Source organism: Vidua chalybeata, chromosome 25 (assembly GCF_026979565.1).
Source record: "Vidua chalybeata isolate OUT-0048 chromosome 25, bVidCha1 merged haplotype, whole genome shotgun sequence".
Lineage (NCBI taxonomy): Eukaryota > Metazoa > Chordata > Aves > Passeriformes > Viduidae > Vidua > Vidua chalybeata.
Window position 1 is genome coordinate 2,613,667 of NC_071554.1, and position 26,510 is coordinate 2,640,176.

Here is a 26,510-nt window from a genome sequence, read left to right on the forward strand (position 1 = left end):
GGATGGATTTTTCCCCCTACCAGGAAAGGAGCCGTTCGTGCTGCTCTGGTGTGGTGGGTCTGTGAGGGGGAAGTTTCTAGATTTTAAGTTTTTCACTTGAGGGTGAGGCGGGCTGAGCCGATGAGGGGGGGTACACACATACCCCGGGGCTGGCAGCACCCACAGGGCTGTGGCCCCGCCAAGGCCGCTCCCACACGTTGCCACCGAGCACGGCACCGGCCGCGGGCGGTGTCTCACACCCGGGGGCGCCCATGGCTGACACGGGGGGGACCCCCGTCCCTGAGGGGACTCTGCGACCGCCATGGCCGGTGCTGCCCCTCAGAACTGTCCCCCCACGGCGGCCACGCCCCCTCACAGAGGCCACGCCCTTTAGCATTGTCCCCTCCGGGAGACCACGCCCCCTCCGCGATGCCCCCTCCCGAGGCCCCGCCCACCCCGCGCGGCCCCGGCGGGCTCCGGGCGCGGGGCGGGGCCGCTCTCAGTCGCGCGCAGGGCGGGTGAGGGGAGCGGAGCGGCGTCGCCGTCCCGGCTGTGGCAGCGGCGGGCGAGGCGGGGCAGGGGCTGCAGCAGCGAGAGCAATGGCGCTGTCCGTGCCGGTCAACGGGCTGAAGGAAGGCGACAAGGAGCCCGTCATCGAGCTCTTCGTCAAGGTACGGCTGAGGGGAGGCAGAGGAGGAGAGGGGAGGGGAGGTGGGGCGGGGGAGTCTCGTCCCGTCTGAGCGCCGAGCGCGCGCCGCGACCGTTGGGCGCTCCCCCCCACCCCCCTCCCTCCTCCCTCCGCTTTTCCCGCCCGGGGGGCTCCGAGTCCCCTCACGGCTCCCTCGGGCCCCTCCGTGCGGACCCCGCTCCCCGCGGACCCCTCTCCCCGCCCGGCACGGCGGGGCCAGCCCCTCCGAGCACCCCCGAGCACCCCGCGGGCGCGGGGGGCTGCGCTCGGGGCGGCTCCCGGCGCGGTGCGGGCACAAAAGCGGAGCCGAGGGCGTGTGCCCGGCGCCGGGAGGGAGTGCGGGAGCCGCGGTGAGTCAGAGCGCGCAGATGGAGCGGGCGATAGCGCCGGCGGGACCGCAAGCAAAGTCACTTTTTTGAGGGGGAAAAGCGCGGCCCGGCTGCGTTTTGCCGGAAGATTCTCCGCCCGGAGCAAAGGGTGCCGCGGGTGCGGCGCAGCACCGCGGGCAGCGCTGGCACAAGGGAAGAACCGAGCGCCACGACGGATCGCCCTCGCTCGGCATTGTGTGCCCGGCGAAGCGCTGGAAGGCGGCAAAAAAGCAGCAAAAACACGAGTCACTCCTCGCTCCCCGCCCAAAAAGTCTACTTTTTACGACGGGAAGAGAATATGTAAAATAACACCGGGTTTTTATCCAAACTAGAAGAATGAGCATGTGTTATACTGCCCTTATCTGGCGAAGATACCATATGGTATCTCCACATGTTTTGCATTCATTTATTGCTGTATGATGCAATATTTTGCATCCTCCGGGGCTCTGGTGATGCAGCATCTTACTTTTACTTAATATCAAAAGTAACACCAATTACCCCGTGCAATCTTCTCTTTCTGTGCTTAAACGTCCTTTAATGAAAGCCTCTGCAGAAAAGTATTTAAATTCTTCAGAAGAAGTTTCTTCCAACTGTAGTGAGAAAAACAGAGATCTCTTCATCTGGGAACTTGGGAATTGCTTTGTATAAAAGCGACGATGACAAACATAAAAATTTCCAGCTAGGGTTTTGGAAATAAGTTATTAAATATCGATTTTATTTCTTAAATGATATTCTCTAAAAGTGTTGAATTTTTCCTCTTTGCATACTTCTTAATAGTAGTATCAAGAGGCAGTAATGGGACCCCAGGGAGAGCGTTGCAATGGAGGATTCCAGAGCTGATTTTGGTCAGAATATTTAGGCTCTTAATGTAGAGGTTAGAATTTACAAGTGCAGCACTTAAGTTACAGATTACTTTGAATTATTTATAGCAGTGTATCTTTAATATAAAATGCCAATTTGTCTTCATCTGCCCTAAAGTTCGTCAGCTGATTTTTCTTATTTTTAAACAAATTCGAGCAGTGATTGATGGCAGAATGATTTGGGGGCAGAGGGAAATCAGCTTTGTGGGTGTGTTTAAAGATAATATTTCATGCATGAGGAGTGGCATGGAAGAAGCTGTAAAAATAGTTTTGAGAGATGTGTTCATTCTGATTAAATAAGAATTGGACCAATAAATCTGTGAGATTATATGAAAGGGGGAAATCAGGGGATTTTTTTGTCCTTTTCAACTGAAATTTCTTTATTGGCATGGGTTTAAGAAGGCTAAATTTGAGCTCATCAGTGAGGATTTTTTCCCTCAAGGAAACCTTTTCCCATTTTTATGGATGACTGCTGCACGCTGAGCACTGTCTGCCCTAAGGATAAAGTTCAGTTTAAAATAAGAGGTTATTATTGCCTGCCTTCACGATCTTCAGGTAAAGGTTATTTCCTGTAAAATCCTTCAGATAAAGGACAACCCCCAGCCCAGCAGACAGACCAAAATAGTTGTTTCACCTGGGTGTTGCTGCCTGTCCCACACTTTATTGAAGCTGTTGAGGATTATCAGGACAGCGTTTTTGTAAGGCAAATAAAATCTTGTTTTCTGACTCATTCAAGATGCTCACTTCAGAAATTGCTAGGGGAATATATTTATTGAAGAGAACCAACAGTGTCTGTCTAAAGGAGCGCTAAATTTGGATTTTAGTAATTATTTTTTCCTCTGTGAATTGGATGCACACTTGCAGTTTTTCCACGTGGTTGTGGATGCAATCTAGAAAAAAAATCCGAAGTTACTGAGGGCTTCTCCACGCAGATAATTGCTTTTCAAGCCGTGTCTGGGATCTACCTGTGCCCTGTTAGCCAGGGAAGCGCTTCAGGCAGAGGTAGTGGAAAAAGTTCTGGACCAAACTCGAGCTCTCAGCCCAACGCCCGGCCCAGGGGCGGTGACTGCATGACCTGAGCACAAAGGATTGTAGCAGCCAGACCTGAGATGAAACAAAGGTAGGGATTAAAGCTTGAGAAAGAAACCTGTGAAGCAGGAGAAAGGGTCTGGCTCTGTGCCCAAACTGTGGGGTTTGAGCCTTATTAAATTGTGATCAGTAACAATATAGGATGGGCACAGAGTGGGGAGGAGCAGGCACATAGCTGGGCTCAGTTAGGAATGACTCTGTCACAGTGTTGTCACCAGCACATTGATACCATTTTTCCCACCAGACAATGTATCAATCTGCTGAAACTTGTATTTTCTTAGTCTGTGAGAACTCCCTGCAGGATTGGGGTACTTAGGTAAGAGAATCTGTTACAGTGGTGATTCTGTTTCTTGGTGTCACAATGAAAACTTCCAGAATTTATTTAATTCCAGAGCCAGTGGGCTGCCTGTGGTCTCTTTTAAACCAAGTGTAAATATTTTCTGAGTCTTTTCTCTTGAGAGCTGATTAGGACAAAACCAGTGATGTATCTGATTTCATTTAGTTTCCTTGTCTGTTCCATGTTTTATTAACGAGGGAGGCTTCCATTGTCTAAGAGGAATATTTTTATGTGCCCTAGTGGCATTTCAGAGCAGTGAAGGCTGCATTGTGGTGAATGTGCTCGGAGAAACTTGAGCTCTGGGATTTGAGTGCAGCTCAGACAGGTCACTTGGAATAATAGCTGTGCTTTAGTTGATGGCTTGTGGAATTTTATTGTAAATAAAAAACGTGGTGAAGTGACTTGGTCAAATAGACCCAGTCACCTGTGGAAGTCACAGGACAGAGTTACAAAACTGCCTGTGCAGTTCCTGTAAGGGAGTGTGTGAGGATGGAGTTGCTGAAAGCTCAGCCCTGGGCGTTCTGGAGGGCACTCAGTGATTGCATCCTCTGCTCATACCGAGGTGAAGACACAAGTTCAGTGTTAAAGGAAACAAACACCAGACTCCACTAATAAGAAATTCAGAGTCGTGTGTCTCTGCTGGCATGGCATGGGTTGGAGCAGATGTAGGGAAGCAGTGAGGAAGGTCTCCCCTCTCCACTGGGTAACATGTGTGTACTTGCTAATTAATCAGACCCTGGATTTCTGACAGCTCTCAAATAAGATGTCATTGCGAAATGGGGCACCTGTGTTGAAAATCAGAGTCTACTATCTGTTTACCTTTGAATTGTCTGTCAGTACAAAAGAAAAAGCTGTGATTTCACATTTAATAAATCCCTCACTCTGAAGCACTCACAGTGATTGTAGCAGAAGCTTGTCTCTGTTTTTGTGTATCTGAAGCAGAGATTTGGCAGGTGAACTGTTTGTCTTCCGGGCTCGGGATCTCTTGTTCAGTGCAATGCTGGGGCCGAGGCAGGAAGGGGATGTGAGCATCTCCAGCAGCAGCTCCACAGGATGGATTTGTGTGGATTCAGGTCTGCCTGTCTCACCTTGTGCTCATTCTCTTATGTAAGCTCTGCTGTGGCACTCTGCAGCCCTGTAGCTCTGTACATTGGTTTATAACAAACCATCCCTGAGCTTCTTTGTCATCAATTTTTTATCTTTTTTCACCCACAAAGTAGCTGTATGATTTAAAGGCACATCAGTACAAGGAAATAACAGGACTTGAGACATGCAGTTCTGCTTCTCAAAGATAGTCTTGGCAGGGTTATTGCTTGATAATCTTATTAGATAAGTCTCCTCCTTATGCACCAGATCATCCTTGGAGGGTTTGGTGTAACCTCAGCAGCTGAGAACCTCCTCAGCCTTTCTTTGATATGTGTTTGGTGTAGACAGCAAAATGTCATGTGAGGGTTATTTCTTGTGAGTGTTGTAAAGGAGCCCTTTGTAAACTGAGGTGTAACCATTTCGTTATATCCTGTGCTCAGTGGGTAGAAATCAGGCCTTTTCCTTCTCTGGCCAGTAATTCCTTTAAATTCTGCCTGAGAAAGTCCTCACAGCCAAAAACATCTTCAGCTTTTTCATTTGAGTCTGGCTGGTGATAAGGAGCTGGTGCTCTTGGTACAGAGTTGTTTAAAAGTACTGAGATGGTCTCAAGTGTAAATGTTAAATTTTTTTGCAAATCATTGGTAAAACCTCCTGGCAATAATTTCCAGAGGGATTGCACAGATGAGTTAGCTTTCCTTCAGTCCGGAATTGCTTCTGAGTAACAGTTATATTCCCTGGCATCCCTTCTCTCCTTCCCAATGATTAACATCCAGACAGCTCTGATTGTCAGGAGAAATTGGGTTTCACTTTGCAGCTGAAATGTGTCTTAACACTCAGGCACTTTTCCTCTTTTCCCCTCAGAGGCATCTAAAAACTCTGTGAATTCCCAGATTTCAGCTGGTGGCCCTTCACAGGCTGAGGGTTGGGCTGTATGATGGTGCTTGTGAGTCACTCCCTCCATGGGACACATGCCATGGACACATTCCTGCAGCACAGATTCTGCTACAAAAGACAAGTCTGTCCTCAGTTTTCCCAGCTGGGGTTTCTCAGGGCGTGCATTGAGGGCTTGAAGTGGAAGGGAAAGTCTGTGTGTCAGAGCACACGGTGTGGGGCAAACTCTAGGGCCTGGAGGCTGCCAAAAGTCAGGGATAAAGGAACACCGAGGATCCAAGGCTTGTCCTGATGTTTTGTGTGTCAGTCTGTGACAGGGTGAGTGAGCAGTGATGAGTTCACCAAGAGGGAAGGGCACTGTGAACACCAGCATTCCTGTGAAAATGAGTAAAGAGAGTGAGATCCTCTTTAAAGAGAGTTTTGTGTGGGCATAAAGATGCTTGATTGATTGTTGAGAAGTAACGAGATAGAGAAATCCTTACATCAATTTAGGGAGTGGGTGGGAGGCCCTGCTAATCTGGCAGTGGGCAGCCCTGGGACAGGATTAGCACGATGAGAAGTTGGTAATCACCCCCCTCCCAGCCTGGAGTGACTCATGGCACTGCCTGCTCCTTCCATGGCTATCCTGACCTCATCTTGGGCACGGAAAGAGTTCTTTATTCGAGGAGCAGGCCTGTCTGTCTTGGAATGGGGAGAGAAGTCGTTGGTTCTCTGGATGTGGATTTTTGAAGGCTGAGTTGTCCCTTCCAGGAACCTGTGCTTGGAAGAATCTAATTGGGAAATTCCTTGAACTCCAAGCTAAACAGTAAGCTGTGTACTCTGGGAAGCGACTGTTGGACTCTAAAGTTTGATTTTTTTTAAAGTATTCATTAGCTCAAAGGGACAAAAAAAAAAAAAAAAAAAAAAAGGCCCTGCACTGTTATTTTCTCACCAGTGTGTGTTCAGATTGTGTTTAAATGAAACATTTCTTGTGATGTGACAAACACAAGGCCTGCAAGCTTTTGTAACAGTGCCTGCATCAATCCCAGCTTCTGGCCAGGCTGGACATAACACTTAAAAATCCACAAGAACGACTTTTAAGACTGGATAACTGTACTTGGCAGTAACTGGATTTGTTGCCTTGTTTTGGTAGATGTTCTCTTTTCCCAGTGAACTGAGCAGTGCAGTTCTGTAAAGCCTGGACTGGACAGCGTGTGAGAAAACAAGGTGGTTTTTGTCTGCCAGGGGAGGCACTTGGTTTGTCTAAGACAACAAAATTTAATTAAGGTGGTGGTTGGCTGCAAATTGATGGTTCATGGAAAAATAGTTTACATCTCTATTTGTTATCCATCTAATTTGATTTTTATCTTCAAAGTTCTTGGTAAATAAGCTGTAACAAACAGCTTATTGTCCTAATCAGGTCTGGGTTTTTTTTCCTGCATATTCTTCAGTGTGGAATAATACAGTTTTAATCTTAAAATAGATGCTAGGTGCTCCCTTGTGGTATTAAGAGTTTGTGCATATTTTAACAGTAAAAACACCCAAACCCAAAATTATGTTGTCTTCACAGGAGTTTCAGTAGAGGTTTGACTTGAGGAGCCTTAAATCCTTTATTTAGAATACTCCCCCCCCAAAAAAAAAATTTTAACAGTTAATATTTTTTAAACTTGCTTTGTAGTTGGGTTTTTTTATTCAGGTCAAATACATTTGAGGCACAATCTGGATTTTTAGGGTGTTTGCTTCTGCTGGAGTGAAAAACATAAGCTAAACTGCTGTTAATTACAAACATCTTTGTGTGGGAATTCTCTGGGAGTTCAGACTTATTCCTTGTATTGTTGGCCAGACAAAGGGCAAGGAACTTACCCGAGGAAAGGAAATGACTGAGTTCTCCCCACTGAATCTCCATATTAGGTATAAACTAAATATAGCAGTGTAATCCAGGGGTGAAGTCATATCTGTATATTTTCCCGAGAAGAGCTGATGGGATCAGTCAGTGCTACTGGGCCAGCCTCAGAGTTTTTTGGCTCTCGGAGCTTTACTATTTTGGCTCCATCCTTTGGAGAGCTGCTTTTCTGAAATAAAGGAAATAGCTTTTTTTATGTGCTTTTGTCTAAAAATAAAATCAAAGCAAGCCTAAGGAGATTTCTGTGCACTTCAGGGTGCTGCATTAGGTGAGACACAGTGTTCTGGAGCTCAGGGAGATCAGAACACAGGTCCCAGAGGAGAAACTCGGGTCCCATCTCCCAGGGGAGCGGGAATTCAGTCGGGGAGGTGCCTTTTAGTTGTGCATTGCTTGTGTTGGACAGAGAGCAGGCCCCCCCCCCCCCCCCCCAATCCCATAATTCTGAAATAGAAACTCCAGCCCCACTTTTGGTCTCAGATAATATTTTTCCTCCCCAGAGCTTCTGATTGTGCTGCAGACAGGGGAACAGGTTCAGGACTGCACTGGGTTTTGAGAGGCTGCTGAGAATTTGTGCAGCTTGTGTCCTCACTGTCACCTCCCTCGTGGGCACTGCTGCTCAGAGCCCAGGCTGAGGCAGCTGTTCTTTAGCTGCACATCCTGTGTTTTACCAGGCCTTGAAGCCCTCAGCTGGTGCCTTTTGGGCTGGGATTTTGACATGAAACTCCTCTGGGTTTTGCTGCTCCGGAGAGGTTTCAGTCCAAGTCAGCTGGGCTGGGATGACCTGGAGGAGGAGGAGCAGCCCAGGGTGAAGCTGGAGCAGCTCTTGGTTGTTCTCTCTGCTCATCTGCCCCTGGCTCGTCTCTCTCTAAATGAGGTTATAAATATCACAAACACAGCTCTGTCTTTTCCTGTCCCACGGAAGTGAGGCACAGTCAGAGGTTTATTTGAAGAGCTCTGAAATGCCACAGATACAGATTTGACTGGGTTCTTCTGAGCCCAAATGACAGCATTTGCAGTTCTTTCCTCTCACTTTGGTGCTTCATGATTTGGTGGGGGAGGTTTGGAAATGGGTCTCTTGGCCTGTAGCCAAGGCACACACTGTACTTCAGCAAATTTAATAAGTCCAGGGAGAGAGAATCACTGTCATGAACAATTCCTGCTCTAGGTTTATGTGCTGGAGACCCAAAGGCAACTTTCAGGCAGTGTAAAAGAAACCCTCAGTGTTGCAGAGTTTATTGTCTGCTTACAGTTTCCTACCAGAAAATTGCAAGATTGTGTCAAGATGTTACCCAGCGCATTTTAGTCAGTGTGGCCCTGCTGATCCTGTGGGGTTTGTCCAACACCAGCTCTCTGTTCAAGGTATTGCCACAGCAGAGATGCCAGGCTTGTGCCATTAGTGAATAATTGGATTTTCCTGTGCCAGGCCAGGAAGTGTCCTGAGACTGTCCACAATAAACCCAGGGTTTTGTGTTCCTGTCATTAAGCTCATTTCTTCACTGAAGAAAACAGTGTTTTGTATTTAAAGCAGGTTTGGGACTCTCCATCTGATTCTCTGAAAGGATGAGCATGGAATAATTCCTGTTCTCCAAAGGACTAGAAGCACTTAATTAAATTCTGCTGAATTGTGGATTTACTTCCGTACACCATGAGGATCCCACAGCATTTTCCAAAAGCTTTTAGTGAGAATTGGGCAGCAATGAGCAGGAGCTGCAGGAAAGTGTGCAGGACAAGTCTGCTAATGATTTTGTTGGGAGCAGCATCACAGGGCTAAAAACAGCATTATCCTAAAATGGTCAGTGTCTGTTCCAGTCCGGTGTGTGACACAGAGGGGACTTAGCAGAAAGGTAATGACTGAAGGGTGGCTTGGATGGGCTGGCAAACATTCCTTTCCCTGCTGAAAGAGCCAGATCTCAAGTAAACACAGGCACTCGAGTTAATGATTTTGAAGTATTTTTTGAGTTTAAAGGAATTTCAGCTGAAGTGGAACTTGGGTTGGTTACAAATGGTGATAGGGGTCATGAGAGGCAGTGGTAACTCAGGTTGGTTTTGCCCTGGGTGGGTTAATGTCAGTCAACATATAACAAATGTACACTAATTATCTTAGGCTAATTATCTTAGGGAATTCCAGGTGTGAGCACTGACCTGATGCTTGTTGTTTTCCATTTTCTTATGTTTTTCTCAAAGGAATGGCTATTTAAAGTTGTAGTGATGGACTAAGTTGTTTAGTGGAGCTAAATTTGGGTAGGGCGTGGTGGTTGTGACTTGAGAGTTTACCTTCACACAGTGTTACCAAATTAAAAATTTACTTTCAAAAGGCACTTCTGATGTCCTGAACCCTCTGCAGGATGTGCTGTTGGTTTTTCTCTGATTCCCACCTTTCCTGGTTTTGTTCATCGTGGCAGGGAAGTTCTTTGGGCTGTCAGCCCAATTTTTGTGCCCTGTGTTGAAATGTTGTGCTCATCTGTGCTCTGCCTGGTGGCACAAGGAAAAGCTTTGCCCTGGAGGTCGTGGCCCCAGCTATGCCCTGTCCTGGAGAGGCAGAGGTGACAGGAGGAAGTGTCCCTGTCACTCAGCCCTCAGATTAAATCTGGTTGAACTGGATTTAGTCAGGGCTGGACTCTGCCTTGCTCCCTGACCTGTTCCTCCCCTAAAAACAAACCAACTCCCTTCTCAAACTGCAGCTCTGGGAGGGTGGCAAGGAGTGGAACACTACTGCAGATAAGCTTTTCCAGCCCTGCACCTCACTACCTTGTCACTTGGTTTGCTCTTTGAATAAGAGGAGAACATCAATATTCATCAATATTTGAGCCACTGGGAGCCTTTAAGGTCTGCTTTGGTTTGCAGAGTGAGTGTGAGCACAGAGCATCCCTGAGGCTCTTCCATCCCCTGCACAGGGAACAGTTGTGGTAATGGCACTGTGGGGAGCATTCGTTACATCGATTGCTGTCACTCCTTCCGTGGCTGTAATTCTTTCCATCTTATCTGAAACACCCTCAGTCAGCACCAGGGAATTCTGCCTGTTCAGCTTGGCAAGATAAAGGCCCAAGGATTTGGGCTGATACAGCAAGACCCTTTTCATGTGTGGAACATCAAACCATTCCTTTCTGTATCCTCTGTTCCTTTATCCCAGACCTGCAGAACTGCTGCAGGTTTTTCACTTGAATGCTTTGTTAGTTCACCTTAAACCATTTCCTCTCAAAACAGTAATCCATAAAGGATTATTATTAATTACTCAGTTTTGGAATGAGCTTACTGCTCATTAAACATGCAAAATTGATTGTTATCTGCTGGTTTGAGGCAATGGCTTTGCATCATGCTGGGTTGCTCATGCAGTTTTCTCAGCAGGTTTGGTTTTCATTGTTAGAACTCAAGACATATTTCAAGATTACTGAGTTCAGAACATACCCTCTCTTTCATTTTTATTTCCACCCAATCTGTTTATTGGCTGGAACATTATCCTTCTAGACTTCACAGAGTGCAGATTTCCCACCTGGGGAAGTGGGGATTTCCTTGGTGCTGCAGTCAGATGGCTCCAGTCATTGTCTTTGGTGAAAAGTATTCTGTGGGATGCTTCTTTATCCCTCTTCATCCAAACTTCTTATACCACTTCTGGTAAAGATGTCATATCTGGGAGAAATTCCCTTGAGAGTTTTGGGTAAATTAAGAAATGGTCTTCTGTTGTTCTGCCCTTTCCTTTTGTTCTATTTTTGCAGGCACAGACTGAGCTATACTACATTGCTCATCAGATGCACTTTATTATTTTTCTACAGCTATTTGATCTAGTTTGGGAAACTTGTAGTGGACTCCTTTTAACTGGTTGATAATTGAAAGAATTTTGCAGAAATCTTTGGGACCAAGGATTTCTAGAATTCTCAGATCTGTGCTATATAAGAAGGGCTTTGTGCCCTTCTAATGTTCCTTTGCTTGTCTGGCTTTTTGTTAGTCTTGCAATAAATTTCAGCGCTCCCTTGCTAAGGTAAATCCACTCAGGTTCTCGTGTCAGGACTCAGGTTAATTTTTATGCAGCTGTAGAGACAAACATTTCACAATTTAAATGGATTTTTTTTTCCTTCCTTTAGCTTGTTCAGCCACTCAAACAGATGTTTGATTACTTGTACTCTCTGGGGTTTTTTTTTTTTTGGAAAAACAGTCTCATTTGAATGAAATCACTACTCAGGGAAAGAGAAAGGGAGGAGGTGGCTTCCAAGCTAAGCTCACTCTTGCAGACACTGGGATAAGTAGATTTTGGGGGTTTTTCCCTTTCCCAAGGGCTGCACTCGTGCATGGGCCGAGCTGCTGGGCACTGGGAGTTGCCAGGAATTTCAGTGTGGCTGTGATAAACCAGGCTGGCTTCTCAATGAGCAGCTGATCTGTATTACTGCCTTGGAACTCTCCCATTCTTGTTTGAACTTCCTTTCTTATTTAATGTTTCTTTAAAAATAGCTTTATTTGTTTTCATAGAACACTGTAGAGCTGTGTTCTGTAGGGTGTGTGCTCTGCTCTCCCTGTGCCACGTCTTACAATTAACAAGGTCCTTTTTGCCACCTTTTCAGAAGTTTTTTGAATTCAATTCAGTTTGTGGAGGGTAACACACAAGTGAGAAATTCCATGTTCCTTGCTGTGTGAGAGGTGTGGCACTTTTCCTCTGTCTGGTCCTAATCCCTACAACTGAAAACCTGAAATTCAGTGAAATTAGATATATGGTGAGGTTTTTGAATACATATCCTTCAGTGTGCAATGGCAGAATTGGAAATTAGCCCTAATTGCAGCCAGTTTGGCATTAGTAATATTACCAATATTTCTTGTAATGAAGTTTTTTAGACTGGTTTTAAGAAGAAATTGAAATAAAACCCCAAAGCTTCTCGGTATAGAATGACTATAACCTTGTTAAATAACAAATAACCTGTTATTGCAAAGAAGTCAACATTTAATATTTGCTTTACTCTGATGGTGATGAGGATTAGACACTGAAGATATCCTGGAATTTTATGGCCTGAATTCAAAGACAAGGCAATGACAAGCAGCAATTATTCTGTGATTAACCCCTGCATGACAAATCATGTCAGATTTCAGAGTATTCTTCTAATATGTAAAGTTGAGAGTTTCCTGCCAGCACAGCTCTGTTCTGGCAGAGAAAATAGATCCAGGAGTGACTCCTGCAGGAGCACCCACCACAGTGGGGACCCTCAGAAGAGAATCCATGGATTGAGGGAGAATCCAGAGCTGGCTTCTCCCAAGGAGGGGCTGGAGCATCAAACACAGACACAAAATGGGCCTCTCGGGCAAACAGTTACAGAGCAGAATTCCTTGGCTCCAGAGCTCTGGAGCCAGAGTTTCTTGGCATTCTGAGTGCATTCCTTCTCCACTATGTGCTCAGAATAACTTGGGACTTTTTGGAGCAGAAGTGGGACAAACGTTTGCAGACAGAACAGTCTGGGCTCCGTTCGGGCTGCTGGGCTTTGAGAGTGCATCAGGGTTTGCTCATAGCACTGACTGTTACTGGGCTCTAATCCCCTCCTCTGACTCAAATAATCCAAAAAGCCTGTCCTAAACTAAAGCAGATGCTGCTGGTTGCTTGTTCACTTTGAATGCTGCACTTGTGTTGGGAGAGAAGGAAAGTTTCAGGATAAGAAAATGCATTTGACCTTTTTTGGTCACTTTCATTTTGGCTTAGGAGGATGGACCTTAATGAAAGCCACAGGTCAGCCTGAAATTTTAAACAACTTCTTGTGCAGTTCTATGATTTTAAAGTAGCTTTGGTTTGGATTCCAGCGGGCCAAGTAAAGTTTAACGGGATGGGGATTTCAGCCTGTGCTGTTACTGCAGTGTAACTCAGGCTTTGCTTGACGTTTGAGGACTCAGATCAGTTCTGAGTCAAAGAATTATTTCTGCTTCAAAGCATGCATTACCCTGGGCAGTACAAAATATCTATTTTCTTAGCTGGGATGCAGTGTTATGTTTTTCAGTCCCTTTTTTCCAAAGGTAGATCAGACCTGACATGTGGCAACAGAAAAAGCAGATAAATATAAATCTCTATTTTATCTGTAGGAAATGTCAGTTCCAGTGTAAACACAAAAGGGGGGGAGAAATTGCTGAAATCCAGCCTGCTGTGTGCAGGGACAGTGATGGAGTTAAATATTAACATATTATCCTTTTCCTAGATGCTTCTAGAATTCAGTCTCCTGAGCCAACACATGGCAGAGTTTAAGACAATCCATTAATAATAATCTGCTGCAAGTCTGACTCTACTATCCAAAGATAAAGCTGGCAATGATAAAGTTTTGAAGAAAACTGACTCTGTGTCTACAACCAGGTCTTTGGAAGCTCTGACAGGAGGGACATTTGCAGGAATGAGTCCATTAGCTGTAGGAACAATAATTAATGTAAAAATTCTCAACAGCTGTTTAAGAGACTCAGCTTTATCTGCAAATAAAGATATCTGCAAAGGCCCCATGACTTTACAAAGCCCAAAACAGCTTTCTGAATTTAAGACAGTTTCACTGAAAAACTTTCTCTTTTCCTGGCCTTTGAAAATCCTACTATTACTCTTCTTAACTTGCAAAGTCTTTCTGAATTCTCCTCACTGTGATGATGAAAGAGTTGGCCAGGCTTTGAGAATTGCACGGATGAAAATCCCTCTTGGAAGGACTGTAATAATAACAATAATAAGCAAAATCCATTGAAACCCATCTAATATAAAGTACATGTCAGAATAATCAGACATATTTGGCAGCTTTAAGTACTGAACCAGTTCTCAGAGGATTGAATTTTATAACAAAGGTTTCCAGTACCTCATTCTAGCCCAGAAAAACTAAAATTTTCCAACTCAGCAATGCATCCTTCATTGTCAGAGCAATGATGAGATGTGTGCTATCACTGGGAGCTCACTGCTGCTTTCTAATGGGCCTTTGTTGTGCTGGGACAAAGACTGATTGATAAATTGCCTATAAAAAGTGGCTTTGGGATATTATTTAATTGTCAGTGAAGTCTCTATGTACTCACAGTTATGTCTTTCCTCACAACACCTGCAGTACAATCAATTCTCAGTTCCTGGCTGCAGTTGGCTCCCTGGAGCACTGCACAGGGAGAGATAGAGGCACTGAACTGGGAGATGACTCCAATTAATTAGCTATGCCTTGGAGAAGAAAGAGAAAAGAATAATAAAGAGCAAAGAACAGCACTGACATTGGAAAGCTGCCCTCAGAAGGTGTGGCTGCTCAGAGGAGGATGTTCAGCTGCCAAAGGCAGCTGCAGCACTGGCAGTGTCACAGATAACTGAAATATTGCTCCATACGTTTTTTGAGCAGCTAGAGGACATGACAAGTAAAAACTTGACAAATGTAGCAATTTCAGTTGTGCTGAGCGTGTGTTTAACTAAAGCTGTTGCAGTGCCTGTGAGATGAGCAGGTGGCACAGCCCTGCCCACATTAATGCTCTGTTCTGTCCTGCAGGCTGGCAGTGATGGTGAGAGCATAGGAAACTGTCCCTTCTCCCAGAGGCTCTTCATGATCCTGTGGCTGAAGGGAGTCGTGTTCAGTGTTACAACAGTGGACCTGAAGAGGTAAGAAATACTTGATTTATTGGACCAGCAAGAGTTCAGCACCCTTGGTGGAACAAAGCTTTGGCCAGACCTTTTATGGCTGACAGGCTGGTTTTGTGAAATTAAAATTTCATTGATGGTTTAACCAAAAATAATGGTAAGTTCTCTTGAATTTGTTCAGTGATTCTTCTGTAAAACTCACACAAGTCTTTTGTAACTCAGTATTGACTCTTCCTTTACTGACTTCACATCAAGATGCCCTAAGTGGGGACAGATGGATATTTTTAGTCAACCACCTTCTGGTCAAATCTCCAGTGATGGATAATTGTCACAAACAATGTACAACCTCCTCCTCTTCTTAATGTTTTTAAGATAATTTTGGTTATTGTGCAATAATAATGAAAATACCTGCCCATGAGGAAAATCCAAGTGAAATGGGTTGAAAGAAAAAGTAGAATATTCTGCCTTTTTTCAGTGTCAGCCAGATAAGCCATGATGCTATCACCTAAATTGCAACTGCTCCTCTATGAAATGAGTACCTTGGTGGCTAAAAACAGTGAAAAGTGAATCCAGGAGCCTTAATTTCCTCAGGTTGGGCATTCTTTTTTATGAAAGTGCTAAATTCAGCAGGGGCCTTGTGTTTGCTTTGGGTGTGAAGTCATGTTTTCCCAGCACTGATGGAAAACTCTGTTGGTCACAGCTCTGCAGAGGGGAGGCTGCCAGTGCCTCCAAACCTGAATTTCAGGAATAAAGCCAACAGAAACACAGTGTTCTGCACTGAATCCAACATAGGAGAGAGAAATCACCCTGCTGGACTTAACCTCTTGGGATTTTTTTGAGGGAGGTGACTTGTTTGGGTTTTAAAAATCACTGAAGTTGCTGCTTCAGTGCTGGCAAGGAGTGTTAAAGGCTTCCATGTGTGGTGAGGGGCAGAAAGCAGCTCTTGTCAGCTCTGGGTGCATTTGGAACTGCTCAAAGAGCCTTTCTGGCCAGAGTGGGATTTCCCTGCAAATACTGGTGCTGCCAGCCCCATAAACCAAATGTGTCACATCTTCCACCGAGCCCTGCCTGTGGTTTGTGCAAGCTCAGGAGCAGAACTGGTGCTTGTGGGTCTTGCTAGTTTGGGATTTCCTATTCCTTTAATGTAAATAAAGGTTGTTTAACCTATTGCAGTTACTGGGGTGGGCAGGAGGAGGAGGTGGACAGAGATATTTTAGGTTTGAAGGGCTTTTTACTGCTGAACCATTTTAGATATCATTAAAATGCCAAATATTCCTGATGAATTGGCTTTATTTTGTGTCCCCTTGGCAACTTGCAGTTAACTGGATGGGGGAATGGGATGTAAGACTAACTTTTACCCTATAAATTGGTTGCAGATGTTTAAAGTTGACCTTCATTACACAAGGAAAGCTTTCTTTCAGGTTTTTTTTTTTTTTTCTGTTGAGGAGGGGAAAACACAAAATAAGTGCAAAATTAAAGATTTACAGGGGAATAGGTCAAATAAACCACCTTTGTGTTGTGCACTGAAGGGGTTCTCTAGGAAAGGAAACAAAGGACCACTGAAGCTAATTCAGGTTGGAATAGATATTGATACAAACTTAATTCCTTCTAGACTTTATTTAGATGTCCTTAAATACCACTTTAATACTGTGGGCTGATCAATACCCAGTGGCAGAGCAGTGCAACTTGCAGAACATCACATCCAGCTAAGTGCTTAATAGGAAATGTTTGATATCACGTGGGGCTGTTTCCCCTTGTTATCACTGCCAGAATGATAATAGATGTTAGGTGGTGCCTTAATGTTGCCACAAGAAACTGCTTTTGTGAGCACTTTATTCAAGCCAATTATCTCCTCTGCTTCTTGTTCCTGTTAGACAAAACTCGAAGAGCAGAGCGGAAAATGTTGAAAAAAACTGAATTTATTTTGTTGCCAAAAGCAGAAAAAAGCCTTTGCTTGCCTATGCCTCATAATGTCAATGCTGCACAACAGCAAGGCCAGTTCTGTCTGTTTGTGAGGCTGAAAAGGTCATGGTTGGGTACAAAAGTTCACAAGTGAGGGACTTGGGACACAGGAAAATCTGAGCCTGCTTTGCCTGACTCTGCCGTGTGCTTTCCCCTCCAGAACTGCCCTGTGCTAACAAAGGCACATTCTGCAGTGCTCAGCTCTGCTCTCAACACACAAAATATGCACATAGGCAAAGGAGGAGGGCAGTCCCACCCTCTGTAAGGAGTCAGGCATTTCTTCCTTCTCTTTGGGCACACAGAGGCTTCATTCTTCCCTTCTGGGCAGCAGCGTTTCAGTGCCCAGAGCTCTGGCTTGTTCTGGAGGCCAGAGCAGAGCTGCACTGCACAAACCATTTGTTGGGCTTGGAACAGCACTCAGGGCCAGCTTGCCTTCAGCTGAGTGCTGAAATCCTGTTTGAAGCATCTTCATGTGGAATTTTTGCAGTTCCTTTGACAGACAAAGCTTAAATAATGATATGACATACTCAAATTAAATATTAAAGACCACCCAGAGCTGAATCCAACTTCAGCAGTGTGAAATACTGCTGAAGAACTGGGGTTTAGTGCTGGCTTCTCCTCATGCTACTCTTCAGATCCTCATTGCAGTATTTGTGTAATTTATAAAGGTGTTACATTTAGGGGCTGGATTTTTGTCTGCTCTACAAGAAATAATTTGCATGCTAATTACTATTCTGGTTTGTGGCAAAGCCATGAGATGTTTACACCTTAACTCTGGGGGTAGTGATGGCCAGATAATTAATGTGGCCCTGCCTCCAAAACCTCTGGTAAACTTTGGGGTAGGCACAAAACATCTTGGAATTACTTGGAGTGGTTACAGAAGGGGTTTTTTTGTTTGGGTTTGGTTTTTAAGCTCTCCAGCTTTATCTCTGAAGTAAAACTGTTACAGTAATTGCCTTCTTGTTTGACTGTTAAGGGAATTTGTACTCTGAGCCTTTTAAGGCTGTTCCTGTGTGCTTGTGCTCCAAGGGCTGTGCTGAAGCAGGGCTTAGTTAGGATCTCCTGGCAGGAGCAGCAAACTGGAAGTCAAACCCTGATTTCTGTTTGGGCCTGGGCTGTGGGATCTTCATCTCTGCTTTCTTTCTCTTGAAAGATCCAGGTGGTCTGACTGGATGGATAAAGTGCTCTGAGATGCACTCTGCTTCTTTGGAAAACTTTTTTGGGCAGTTCTTTGGAATAAACTGGTTTTGAACTAAAGCTTGCCTTTGATAGTATTCCTGCAGATCATGTGGTCTTGCCCCTGTTTGTTTTTAAAATAACATTCCTTTTGAGGAATTTTATCTGGCCAACATGGGGAACTGGAAGGGAGCCACAATGACTTCCTGTAATTGTTGGGAGTTACAAAGCTGTATTTAAATGAAGTGTTAAGCTACTTAAAGCATTACCCAATGACAGACTTTAAATCCTATAAGTGAGAGAGTGGTGGCAACTCTTTGTGATAAATAACTTCTCAGAAGCTTGAAAATTGAAGAGTTAAATTCCTGTATTCATAAGGTTTCCATCCCCTGGCTTAAAGCAGGGTAAAGTATGAAAATCACTTTTCTCATTCAGTCTTACAAGTAAACACACCTTGGCTCTATAAAAGGGACAGCAGTGGGCAGGACATGAAATTCTGACAGGGTTTCTTAATTTTGTAGTAAATGGAAAACAAGATAGCTTGTAAGCTGGGCTCAGTTTAGAGTCCAGCTGCTCTCCCTGCACATGCTGCTCTCTCATGCTGCCCTGCAGGACTGGGGCTGTGGATGTCACCAGTTCAGTTTCCCTGTCTGGTGTTGTCAGGAGGATTTCTTGCACTGCAATCGCAGTTTCCAGTAAATCCAGTTCCTGCATGCCTGGAGCTGGCTCAGGAACGTGGCCATGCTGGACAGGGCTCAGTCCCAGTTCAGGGTTATGGTCCAGTCTGGATTTGTTCAACAGGAACCAAGGGGCAGCTTTACCTTGGCAGAGTTTTCAGCTGGGCCAGTGTTTGTTGTTGCTGGGCCAGCAGGAGGTGGTGGCCAGGCTGCTCTGCTCTGCCTGAGGGAAATGTTAGTTAGAAATAGAGCTAGAAATGGCTGAGTATTTCAGCTTTTTGCTGTTTCTCTCATGTCTAATCCTAATGTGGGATTCCTCTCCCAAGTGTATCTTGTTTGTAAATACCTTTTTTCACTGGGGGAAACATTTTAAACACAATGTTCAAGCATCTGTCAGCCTGCCTGGACCCAAAACTCCCTGGGCACGTAATAAATGCTTTATACACTGGGCTGGAGCAAAGTTGCTTCTTTCCAGAGCAGCTCTGAGTGAGGGGGGAGGATTAGCACAGATTATGCTATATATAAACTCTTCTGTATGGCTGGGGAAAGAGGGAGAGTGTGTGTGTGTGCATAGGTATCCCTCTTCTAGTCAACATTGTATTGATTTGAGAATAAACACAGCCAGAGGTCAGAGGAAATTGTTTTTAACTGTTTTAAATTAATTGTTAGCAAGTGTATTCAAAATGTTTAGTTGTAAACTCACATTTTAGAGAGTAAACTGGTGGTGTCTGTTTAAAACTGATGTGGAAACCTCAGCAGTGCTTTTGTGGTCGTAGCAGTGAAATGTTGTCCCCTGCTTGCTCTTCATGGGTTTGCATCTCACCCCAGGAAACCAGCAGACCTTCAGAATCTGGCTCCAGGCACTCACCCACCCTTCATCACATACAATGGGGAAGTGAGAACAGATGTGAACAAGATTGAAGAGTTCCTGGAAGATGTTCTGGCCCCACCCAAGTAAGTGTTCAACTGATGGTTTGTCACCTCAGACAGGCACAGTTCTCACAGCAGATTTCTGCCCTAAGTAAGGTATTCTTCAGCATCAATAAACTGAAGATATGGAGGATAGGTCTTGCTTGTCATACTTTCCTCCCCTCAGCTCCCTCATCTTTAGATCAAAAACTATTTTCTCTGTAAGATTATTTTTAAATTATCCTTTGTATACCCTGGTCATCCTTTCTGCACTTTCAAACTCTTCCTTTTGGTGACAGGCACACTTGTGTCCAAATAATGCAAATGAAGATGAGTCTGCTGTACAAAACTTAGTCCTAAACTATAGTGAGAATGTGTTTTAATGTGTTCAAACTTTCTCCAGACTCTTGGCTTTCTACTCTTCAGCTGGCAGGCAGATCCAGACACTGCCTTTGACAGACTGAACTGTTTTGTCTTTTCAGCATGGCAAAACTTCAGGCTTTTGTCAGAAGATGTGGAGTCCATAATCCTCTGATGTTAATTGAAATAGAAAACCCTGTATTTTGCTTACAGATGTGTGTGTGCCCCCTTGGCAGCACTGGATTAAGGGAGCTCTGGTGGCCCTGGGTTCCTCAGGCACTCTGCTTGTACCAAATGTCTCATTCAGAAAGCAGCAATGTGCTGTGGTGTCCCTCTGGAACCTGCTGGGCTTAAAAACCTTAGTGTGTGATACTACACTTCAGGAGCCAGTCTGGAAAAGGATAAATCAGTAACAAAGTGTCGTTTTGTGCTAGTTCATAGATAATGAGCACCATTCTGCTAAAAGTGCTGTAGATCTGCTCCTTGCTGCTTTTCAGGTACCTGAAACTCTCACCAAAGCATCCAGAATCCAACACTGCTGGAATGGACATATTTGCCAAATTTTCTGCTTTTATCAAGAACTCTAGACCAGAAGCTAATGAAGGTGGGTCACTGGGGGGACAGTGCACTTCTGCTTTCACTGTCTTGTGTTTTTCAGAGCAGCTTTGTGGGAAGTGTCTCCCTGACAGATTTAGCTGCACTTGAGAGTCTCATGAATTAAAATATTATTTAAATTTAATTTCAAAGATTTCAACATTTGAAAGAGAACTTCAATCAGAATTTCAGTGGAGTGTGCATGGTTCATAAATATCCCTGGCACTGGATCTTCTCTGTGCAACAGCCACTCAAAACTCTTGAATGAAGGATAAATATTTCAACATCCAGAAGCAAATTTCAGGCAGAGTTTGTGTCATGCCCTGATGGTTGAATTTCTGTGCATCTGCTGCTCTTATGTCACCTCTCTAGGACTGAGGGCTTCCATTCAGAGTTTTGGGCTAAGCTTAGTTTGTGTCACTTCCATTAAAGGATTAAAACTTTTCTGTGTGGAGGGAAAAAAGGAGATTTCACATGAGGGATCAATAAGTGGTAAAGAACTCACAGCTGGGCCTTTAAGTAGTTCAGTACAAATCAATTTTGTCCTCAAAGTACTTAGAGAAAAAACCAAACTCAGGGAATCAGGGTTCCTTTCTGCTGCATTTCAAAGGGAGAGATGCAGAATATTTGTAAACAGTTGGGTAATAAAAGGGGATTTTATGGGGTGTGCTGCCCTCTGCTGCTGCATTCCCTAAACCTGCTGTTGCTTTCCATATCCTGCTGTGTTCCAGCTCCAGCCTGGGTGCTCTGGGTTGGTGAGGGCTGTTTGCTGAGCATGTGACATTAAACAGATTATGTTTAAATGTATATAAACCCCAGCATAGCTTAATTCTAATCAGTTTAAGCCAGTTAGGTACAGTCTTAAGAAACTGACATAAGCCACTTTTTAAACCAAAAATAAACCCTTGTGGGCAGTCTTACAGTATTTTAAATTAGTGCAAACTCCTATATTAGCCAGCTTTTAAATAATCTGCACATGTAGGATATTTAAAGAGATTCTGGTCCAGTTTCAGTGTTCTGGTGAGCACAGAGGCACAAAAACTGACCAAGGGTTACAAATCCTTCAGGGTAGCACAGGGCTGTGGGGTTTGTACTTCAGATCTGGTACCAGTCTCAGTTTAATATTTGTTTTGGATCATCCCTTCCTGTGCAGCCTTAGAACGTGGCCTCTTGAAAACCCTGCAGAAGCTGGATGAGTACCTGAACTCCCCTCTGCCGGACGAGATCGATGAGAACAGCCTGGAGGATGTCACAGTCTCCACCCGCAAGTTCCTGGATGGCAACGAGATGACCTTGGCCGACTGCAACCTGCTGCCCAAACTGCACATTGTCAAGGTAAAACCTGGGGGGTTGCAGGGGAAAATGCAGGAGAAAATATTTGTGGTTTGTGACATTCCTGAGCCCAGCTAATTGCAGCTGTCTGTAAGCTTAACTGCACTGTTAGCAGCTGAATTTGTGCAGGGTTTGAGTCATTCACAAGGGCTCTGAGCAGCAGAGTTCAGTGCAGGTGTGAAGCTGGGGGCAGGCTGGGCAGCAGAGGATGTGAATGGCAGGGGCCAAACCCCATTTCCCTGCGCTGACCTTGTGGTCTCAGGGAGCTGCAGAGCTCACAAGGAGGAGGAGGGTGAAGATCAGGGGAGCAGGTAATGGCTGAAGTGGGCTGTCTGCTCACTTCTGTAGAGGAAACTGCTCCAGAACAAAGTAAATGACACAGTGGGAAGTAAAGGGATTGGATAATAAAAAAACAAGTTGGAATCTTGGAAGAGGCAGCCTGAGACAACCACAGGAGTGCAGATGTGCCCACATCAGTGTGGTTTGATTCCTCCCTCTGCCTGCAGTGATCTGTGTCAGTTCTGTACTGCAGATGGAGCCACAGGCTCAGATTCTGCCTGCCTGCAGAAGTTTCCCTGGGTGAGGACAGCCCCAAGGGGAGCAAGGCACGAGCAGCCCTGAGGAACAGCCAGGGCCAGGGACATCCCTCAGGAACAGCCTCTGGAAACTTCAGGAATCATGCCAAGTGTCCAAGTTGGAAGGATAACTTCACAAGAGAGTGGCCAGGGTTGAAAAAGTATTTTAAAAGGATGTAAATTCATAGTGTAATTCTTGTGTTCCAGGTGGTGGCCAAAAAATACCGCAACTTTGAGATTCCCAAGGAGATGACAGGGATCTGGAGATACCTGACAAATGCTTACAGCAGGGATGAGTTCACCAACACCTGTCCTGGAGACAAGGAGATTGAAATAGCTTACAGTGATGTAGCCAAGAGACTCACCAAGTAACCAGCACTTGCAAAGGATGAGGTCCTGCATATCCCGTAACAATGCTTCTAACAGACTGCTCTTTTCATATCAATAGCAATTGTTTTTTGCATGAACTCGCAGTTACTCCAAGTCACGTGGATAGACCAGGTACAGTAATTACCTAAAGTTTGCAGACTTAATTACAGGCTTGTTTTTCCTGACCTCCTCTCACAGCCTTTGAATATGATCGATGCAGTCGTGTTCCTGTTGCACTGGGGTGACTCTGGATTCTTCAGTGTGAAGGATTGGTTTGCCCCTGCTGCTTTTCTCTGTAAACATTTAGTCTATGATTTGTCCAGGAATTGGTTTAGGATCCTGTCTCACTGTATGGTACAAGGAATATTTATGTATTTTGGAATTTATTGCTTTTCCAGAAGATCTGTACACACCTGTCATACCTGTGACATGTTGAACTGTACCTGCTTGTCTATCCTATTTACATAGAGAAGGGAACTTAGTATCCAAAAGAGCCATTTGCAAAATATTTGGCAATGTTTTGTTGGTTTGTTTTGTTGTATTTTTTAAAAGTCTTTTGGATTTGAAGTCATGGTAATGGTTGAGAATGGACTCAATGTGAACCTTGGATTTGAATGACCTCAGCATCAGAGAAGTTTGAATCCAGGCTTGAGAGCTGGGGCAGGAAGCTCAGAGCTCAGAGTTGATGTTTATTGTGTCTTCAAGAGCTTGAGGAGATTTAAACACCTGCATTGAATGAATTTTGAGTTGCAGCAAACAAATAATTGTCAGGATTTTCCATTAGGAAACAGCACAGTTGGAAGCTGCCCTCTGTTCACCTTAAGAATTGCAAGTGGCTTTCTTTTTGGTAGTTAAGAGCCTTTTTGTTTTGTATAGGTATTTTTGGTGATTTTTACTTAAAAATCTGTTCAGTCATAGCCCAAATCCATGGAAACTGTAGTGTCCTAACTCTGGGTGGGGAATAGCAGTGCAATGATTAGTGATGCAAAATGGACTGAGAGCCATGAAATGGGAACCTTTTAATGCCCTTTCTTCCCTGAAGAAAGCTAAAGTGACCTTTAAAGAGAACATTTGCCTTAAATGATAAGTAGGGTTTTTTTTTTTCCTGAAAGGAAATCTTGGAATTTTGTAAAGAAATGGTGGTAGAATCCAGTCCTTTCCATTGAATTTATTCCAATTTTTTTTGTGCAGTTTTGCATACTCATAATCATTGCACTACTATACTTAATTCTTTTTACAGCAACACTGAGGAATAGCACTACAATTTTTTTAAAAGCAATTTTCAAATGTTTCTAAACCAGGGAATAGTTTTCTTGTTTAAAATTAATGGTTTTGATGCACGAAATAAACTGCTAGGTTATTTTTACAAGACCATCATAAACAACTCCAAAGAATGCTAGACTTATATGCCTATTTTTTTGTAAAGATACTTTTATATTTAACTGATTTTAGAAGCTGGAAAGTGCTATTCCTGCTAGGTTGTTCTTGGAATATTTAACATTCTGCAATAACGTGGAAATGCTCACACAAACACTTTTCTACACTAATTTTTTTTTCTTTTTTTTTTTTTTTTTTTGGTAAAGCACTGGCTTTCTGAAAACCAGCCTGAATTTTCTAAGCATCCTGCTTTTGCTACTTTATGTACCCATGGAGTTAGTTGGACATAGACGATCCATATTTGTATACCTGGCTTGTGGTGCCTTGCCTTTCTAGAGCTAGAATTCCAATATAAAGGCACTTAGCAATCCTGTCACATCTCTTTCAAAGGCAACTCTCTTCGATACACTTAATCCCTGTTCTGATTTGTTACAGGAATGTTTAGGCACAGAGGGAAATCCTGGGGAGTGACCTGGTTAGGAGAACCATGACTGTAGCCCTTTAATAATTACTGTATTCTAGTGTCACGTTCCCCTCCTGAATGAAGTTCCTCAGCCATAAGAATCTTCTGTAGGGCTTCAGTCTCTGCTACAACGTGACATCTAGAAAAAGGAATGAGTTTTTTATTTAGATAACAGCATTTTTAATGACACATGGGGTGAAAAAGCCCCAAACCCGACCCTCCTTGGTTTGGTGCTCTTGGCCACCACAGCGTTCACACAGCTGTAGGAAGCACATGAGTGTGGGCATATCTTTGTCAAGTTTTTAGCTCTCCTTTCAAAAAGAGGTCAGCATGGCCTTTGGAAGTTGTGTTGATGGGGTTGTGGAGTCAGGCTGTGCTCCCTTTCCCAGGGAATTATCCCTGGAGTGCAAAGAGCAGGGCACCCACAGCCAGGAGCTCCTGGGGTGCTGCAAGCAACCCCCACCTCCTTAAACACCAGCTCAGGCTTCTTCTGGCATAATCCATTCCCTCTGCTGTTCAGGCAGCCTTCACACCATTCTCCTTCTCCCTCCGTGATTTAGTTGTGTCTGAGAGCTTGTAAACAGAGTTCAAGCTCTGTCTGTGACCAGCGGATTCCTTATCTCAGCACAGAGGAGCCTTTCTCTCGGAGGTGGAATTCCAATGAGCACCAGCTTGGCGTGGTAACTGTCCTGGGTGTCTCTCAGGCTTCCTGCTGCAGTTTTGTTCTGGCAGGAGCTGCCCAGCCCCTCCTGGCTCGGGGAGGGAGCAGGAATCTGGTGGAGAGGAGCAGCTCCAGCTCCGTAGGTGATCCCTGCAGAGCAGCGGGGAACGGCAGCGTCTGGTGTGGGCAGAGCACTTTCATCTGGCCCCAATCACCCGCTCCACACTAATTAAAAAAGCCCTTTCATAACTATGTAAATTCTTGACTTCTGTCAACTTGTTTACAATCTGATCTTTAAATGCATTTTTAATTTCATCAAACAGCAATTAATCTACCCCCTGTTTAAATTTAAAATGCTGCTTCCAGCCCCTTCTCCAATTTAAAAACAGCAGTTACCCTTTCAAGTAGGCATTCCAGTTTGCAAGTTGGTTGCATGTATTAGCATGCTGAATAACTTACTTTATTCTCAAGCTGAAATATGCTTAAATTCGCATTAAAACAGGTGACTTGTGTATTCCCTGAACACAAGGGGAAAATCCATCACCTGCACCCTGTTTTTGTGTGGGAGAACAGATTATCCTAGGTGCATTATTATTTTATTTTTTCCCCTAACAAAGCTTTCCTTCTTGAGGAGATCCCTGCTGTGGAAAGGCTGCCTGTGGAACAAGAGGCATGTGGGACTTGTGGAACAATTCCAGCCCCTCCACAGCTTCCCTGTGCATCCCTTCCCTGATGTCCCACAAGGGCAGCCCCAGCTTTCAGCTTTGCATTTTCCCATAAAATTGGTGTTTTCTCCACACTGGGCATGTCCAAACTGATCGAGAGCTGCGTGCAGCTCCGTGATAAGGAGAGAGATGTAATCAAATTTTTATGCTAAAGCAGCAAATTAGCATTTGGTATCAAAGGAGCACAGACAGGAGTAAATGGGAGCTGCTGGAGCCAAACCCACTGATGCCTATCTGGGTGCAGAACAAAAAGTGGTGAAGTGCAGCCAACTCTGCTGCGTTCCCTTTGCCACTCAGAACCATCTGAATCCATCCAGTGAATGTTTTTCAGGAGAAGGCTGAAACCCAAGTGAGAAATGCTCCATCTGCCTCAGAACCTGTGCCACCAGCTCTTGAGTTTTGTTTCTGGAGGGGATGGGAGCAGGATGAGGGGATGGAGACTCCCTAGACAGGACATCAAGGATTGGAGCGTGGTTTGCAGAAATACTTGAAGAGTTGATACAATTTGTTGTAGTTTGCTTATGTCTTTCACTTTCTGGAACATCTTTTACAGATACACCAGTATACTGCTGGCAGCTATTGTTAAATAAAATTATATTTTCACTACCAA

At 44.5% G+C, this 26,510-nt stretch overlaps 1 protein-coding gene across 1 annotated transcript; it reads left to right on the plus strand.

The window, feature by feature from the left end:
• The first annotated feature begins 531 nt into the window (after positions 1-531).
• On the plus strand, positions 532-26,510 carry CLIC4 (chloride intracellular channel 4). Its single transcript, XM_053964525.1, has 6 exons — positions 532-650; positions 14,632-14,741; positions 19,364-19,489; positions 20,302-20,408; positions 21,552-21,733; positions 22,513-26,510. Exons 1-6 carry the CDS (start codon positions 579-581, stop codon positions 22,675-22,677), a joined length of 762 nt encoding a protein of 253 aa, XP_053820500.1. The 5' UTR covers positions 532-578; the 3' UTR covers positions 22,678-26,510.

Coding starts and splice junctions, on each gene's coding strand:
- CLIC4 (XM_053964525.1), top strand. CDS start 579: ATGGCGCTGTCCGTGCCGGTCAACGGGCTGAAGGAAGGCGACAAGGAG. Junction 651..14,631: donor TCATCGAGCTCTTCGTCAAG/GTACGGCTGAGG, acceptor TCTGTCCTGCAG/GCTGGCAGTGATGGTGAGAG. Junction 14,742..19,363: donor ACAACAGTGGACCTGAAGAG/GTAAGAAATACT, acceptor ATCTCACCCCAG/GAAACCAGCAGACCTTCAGA.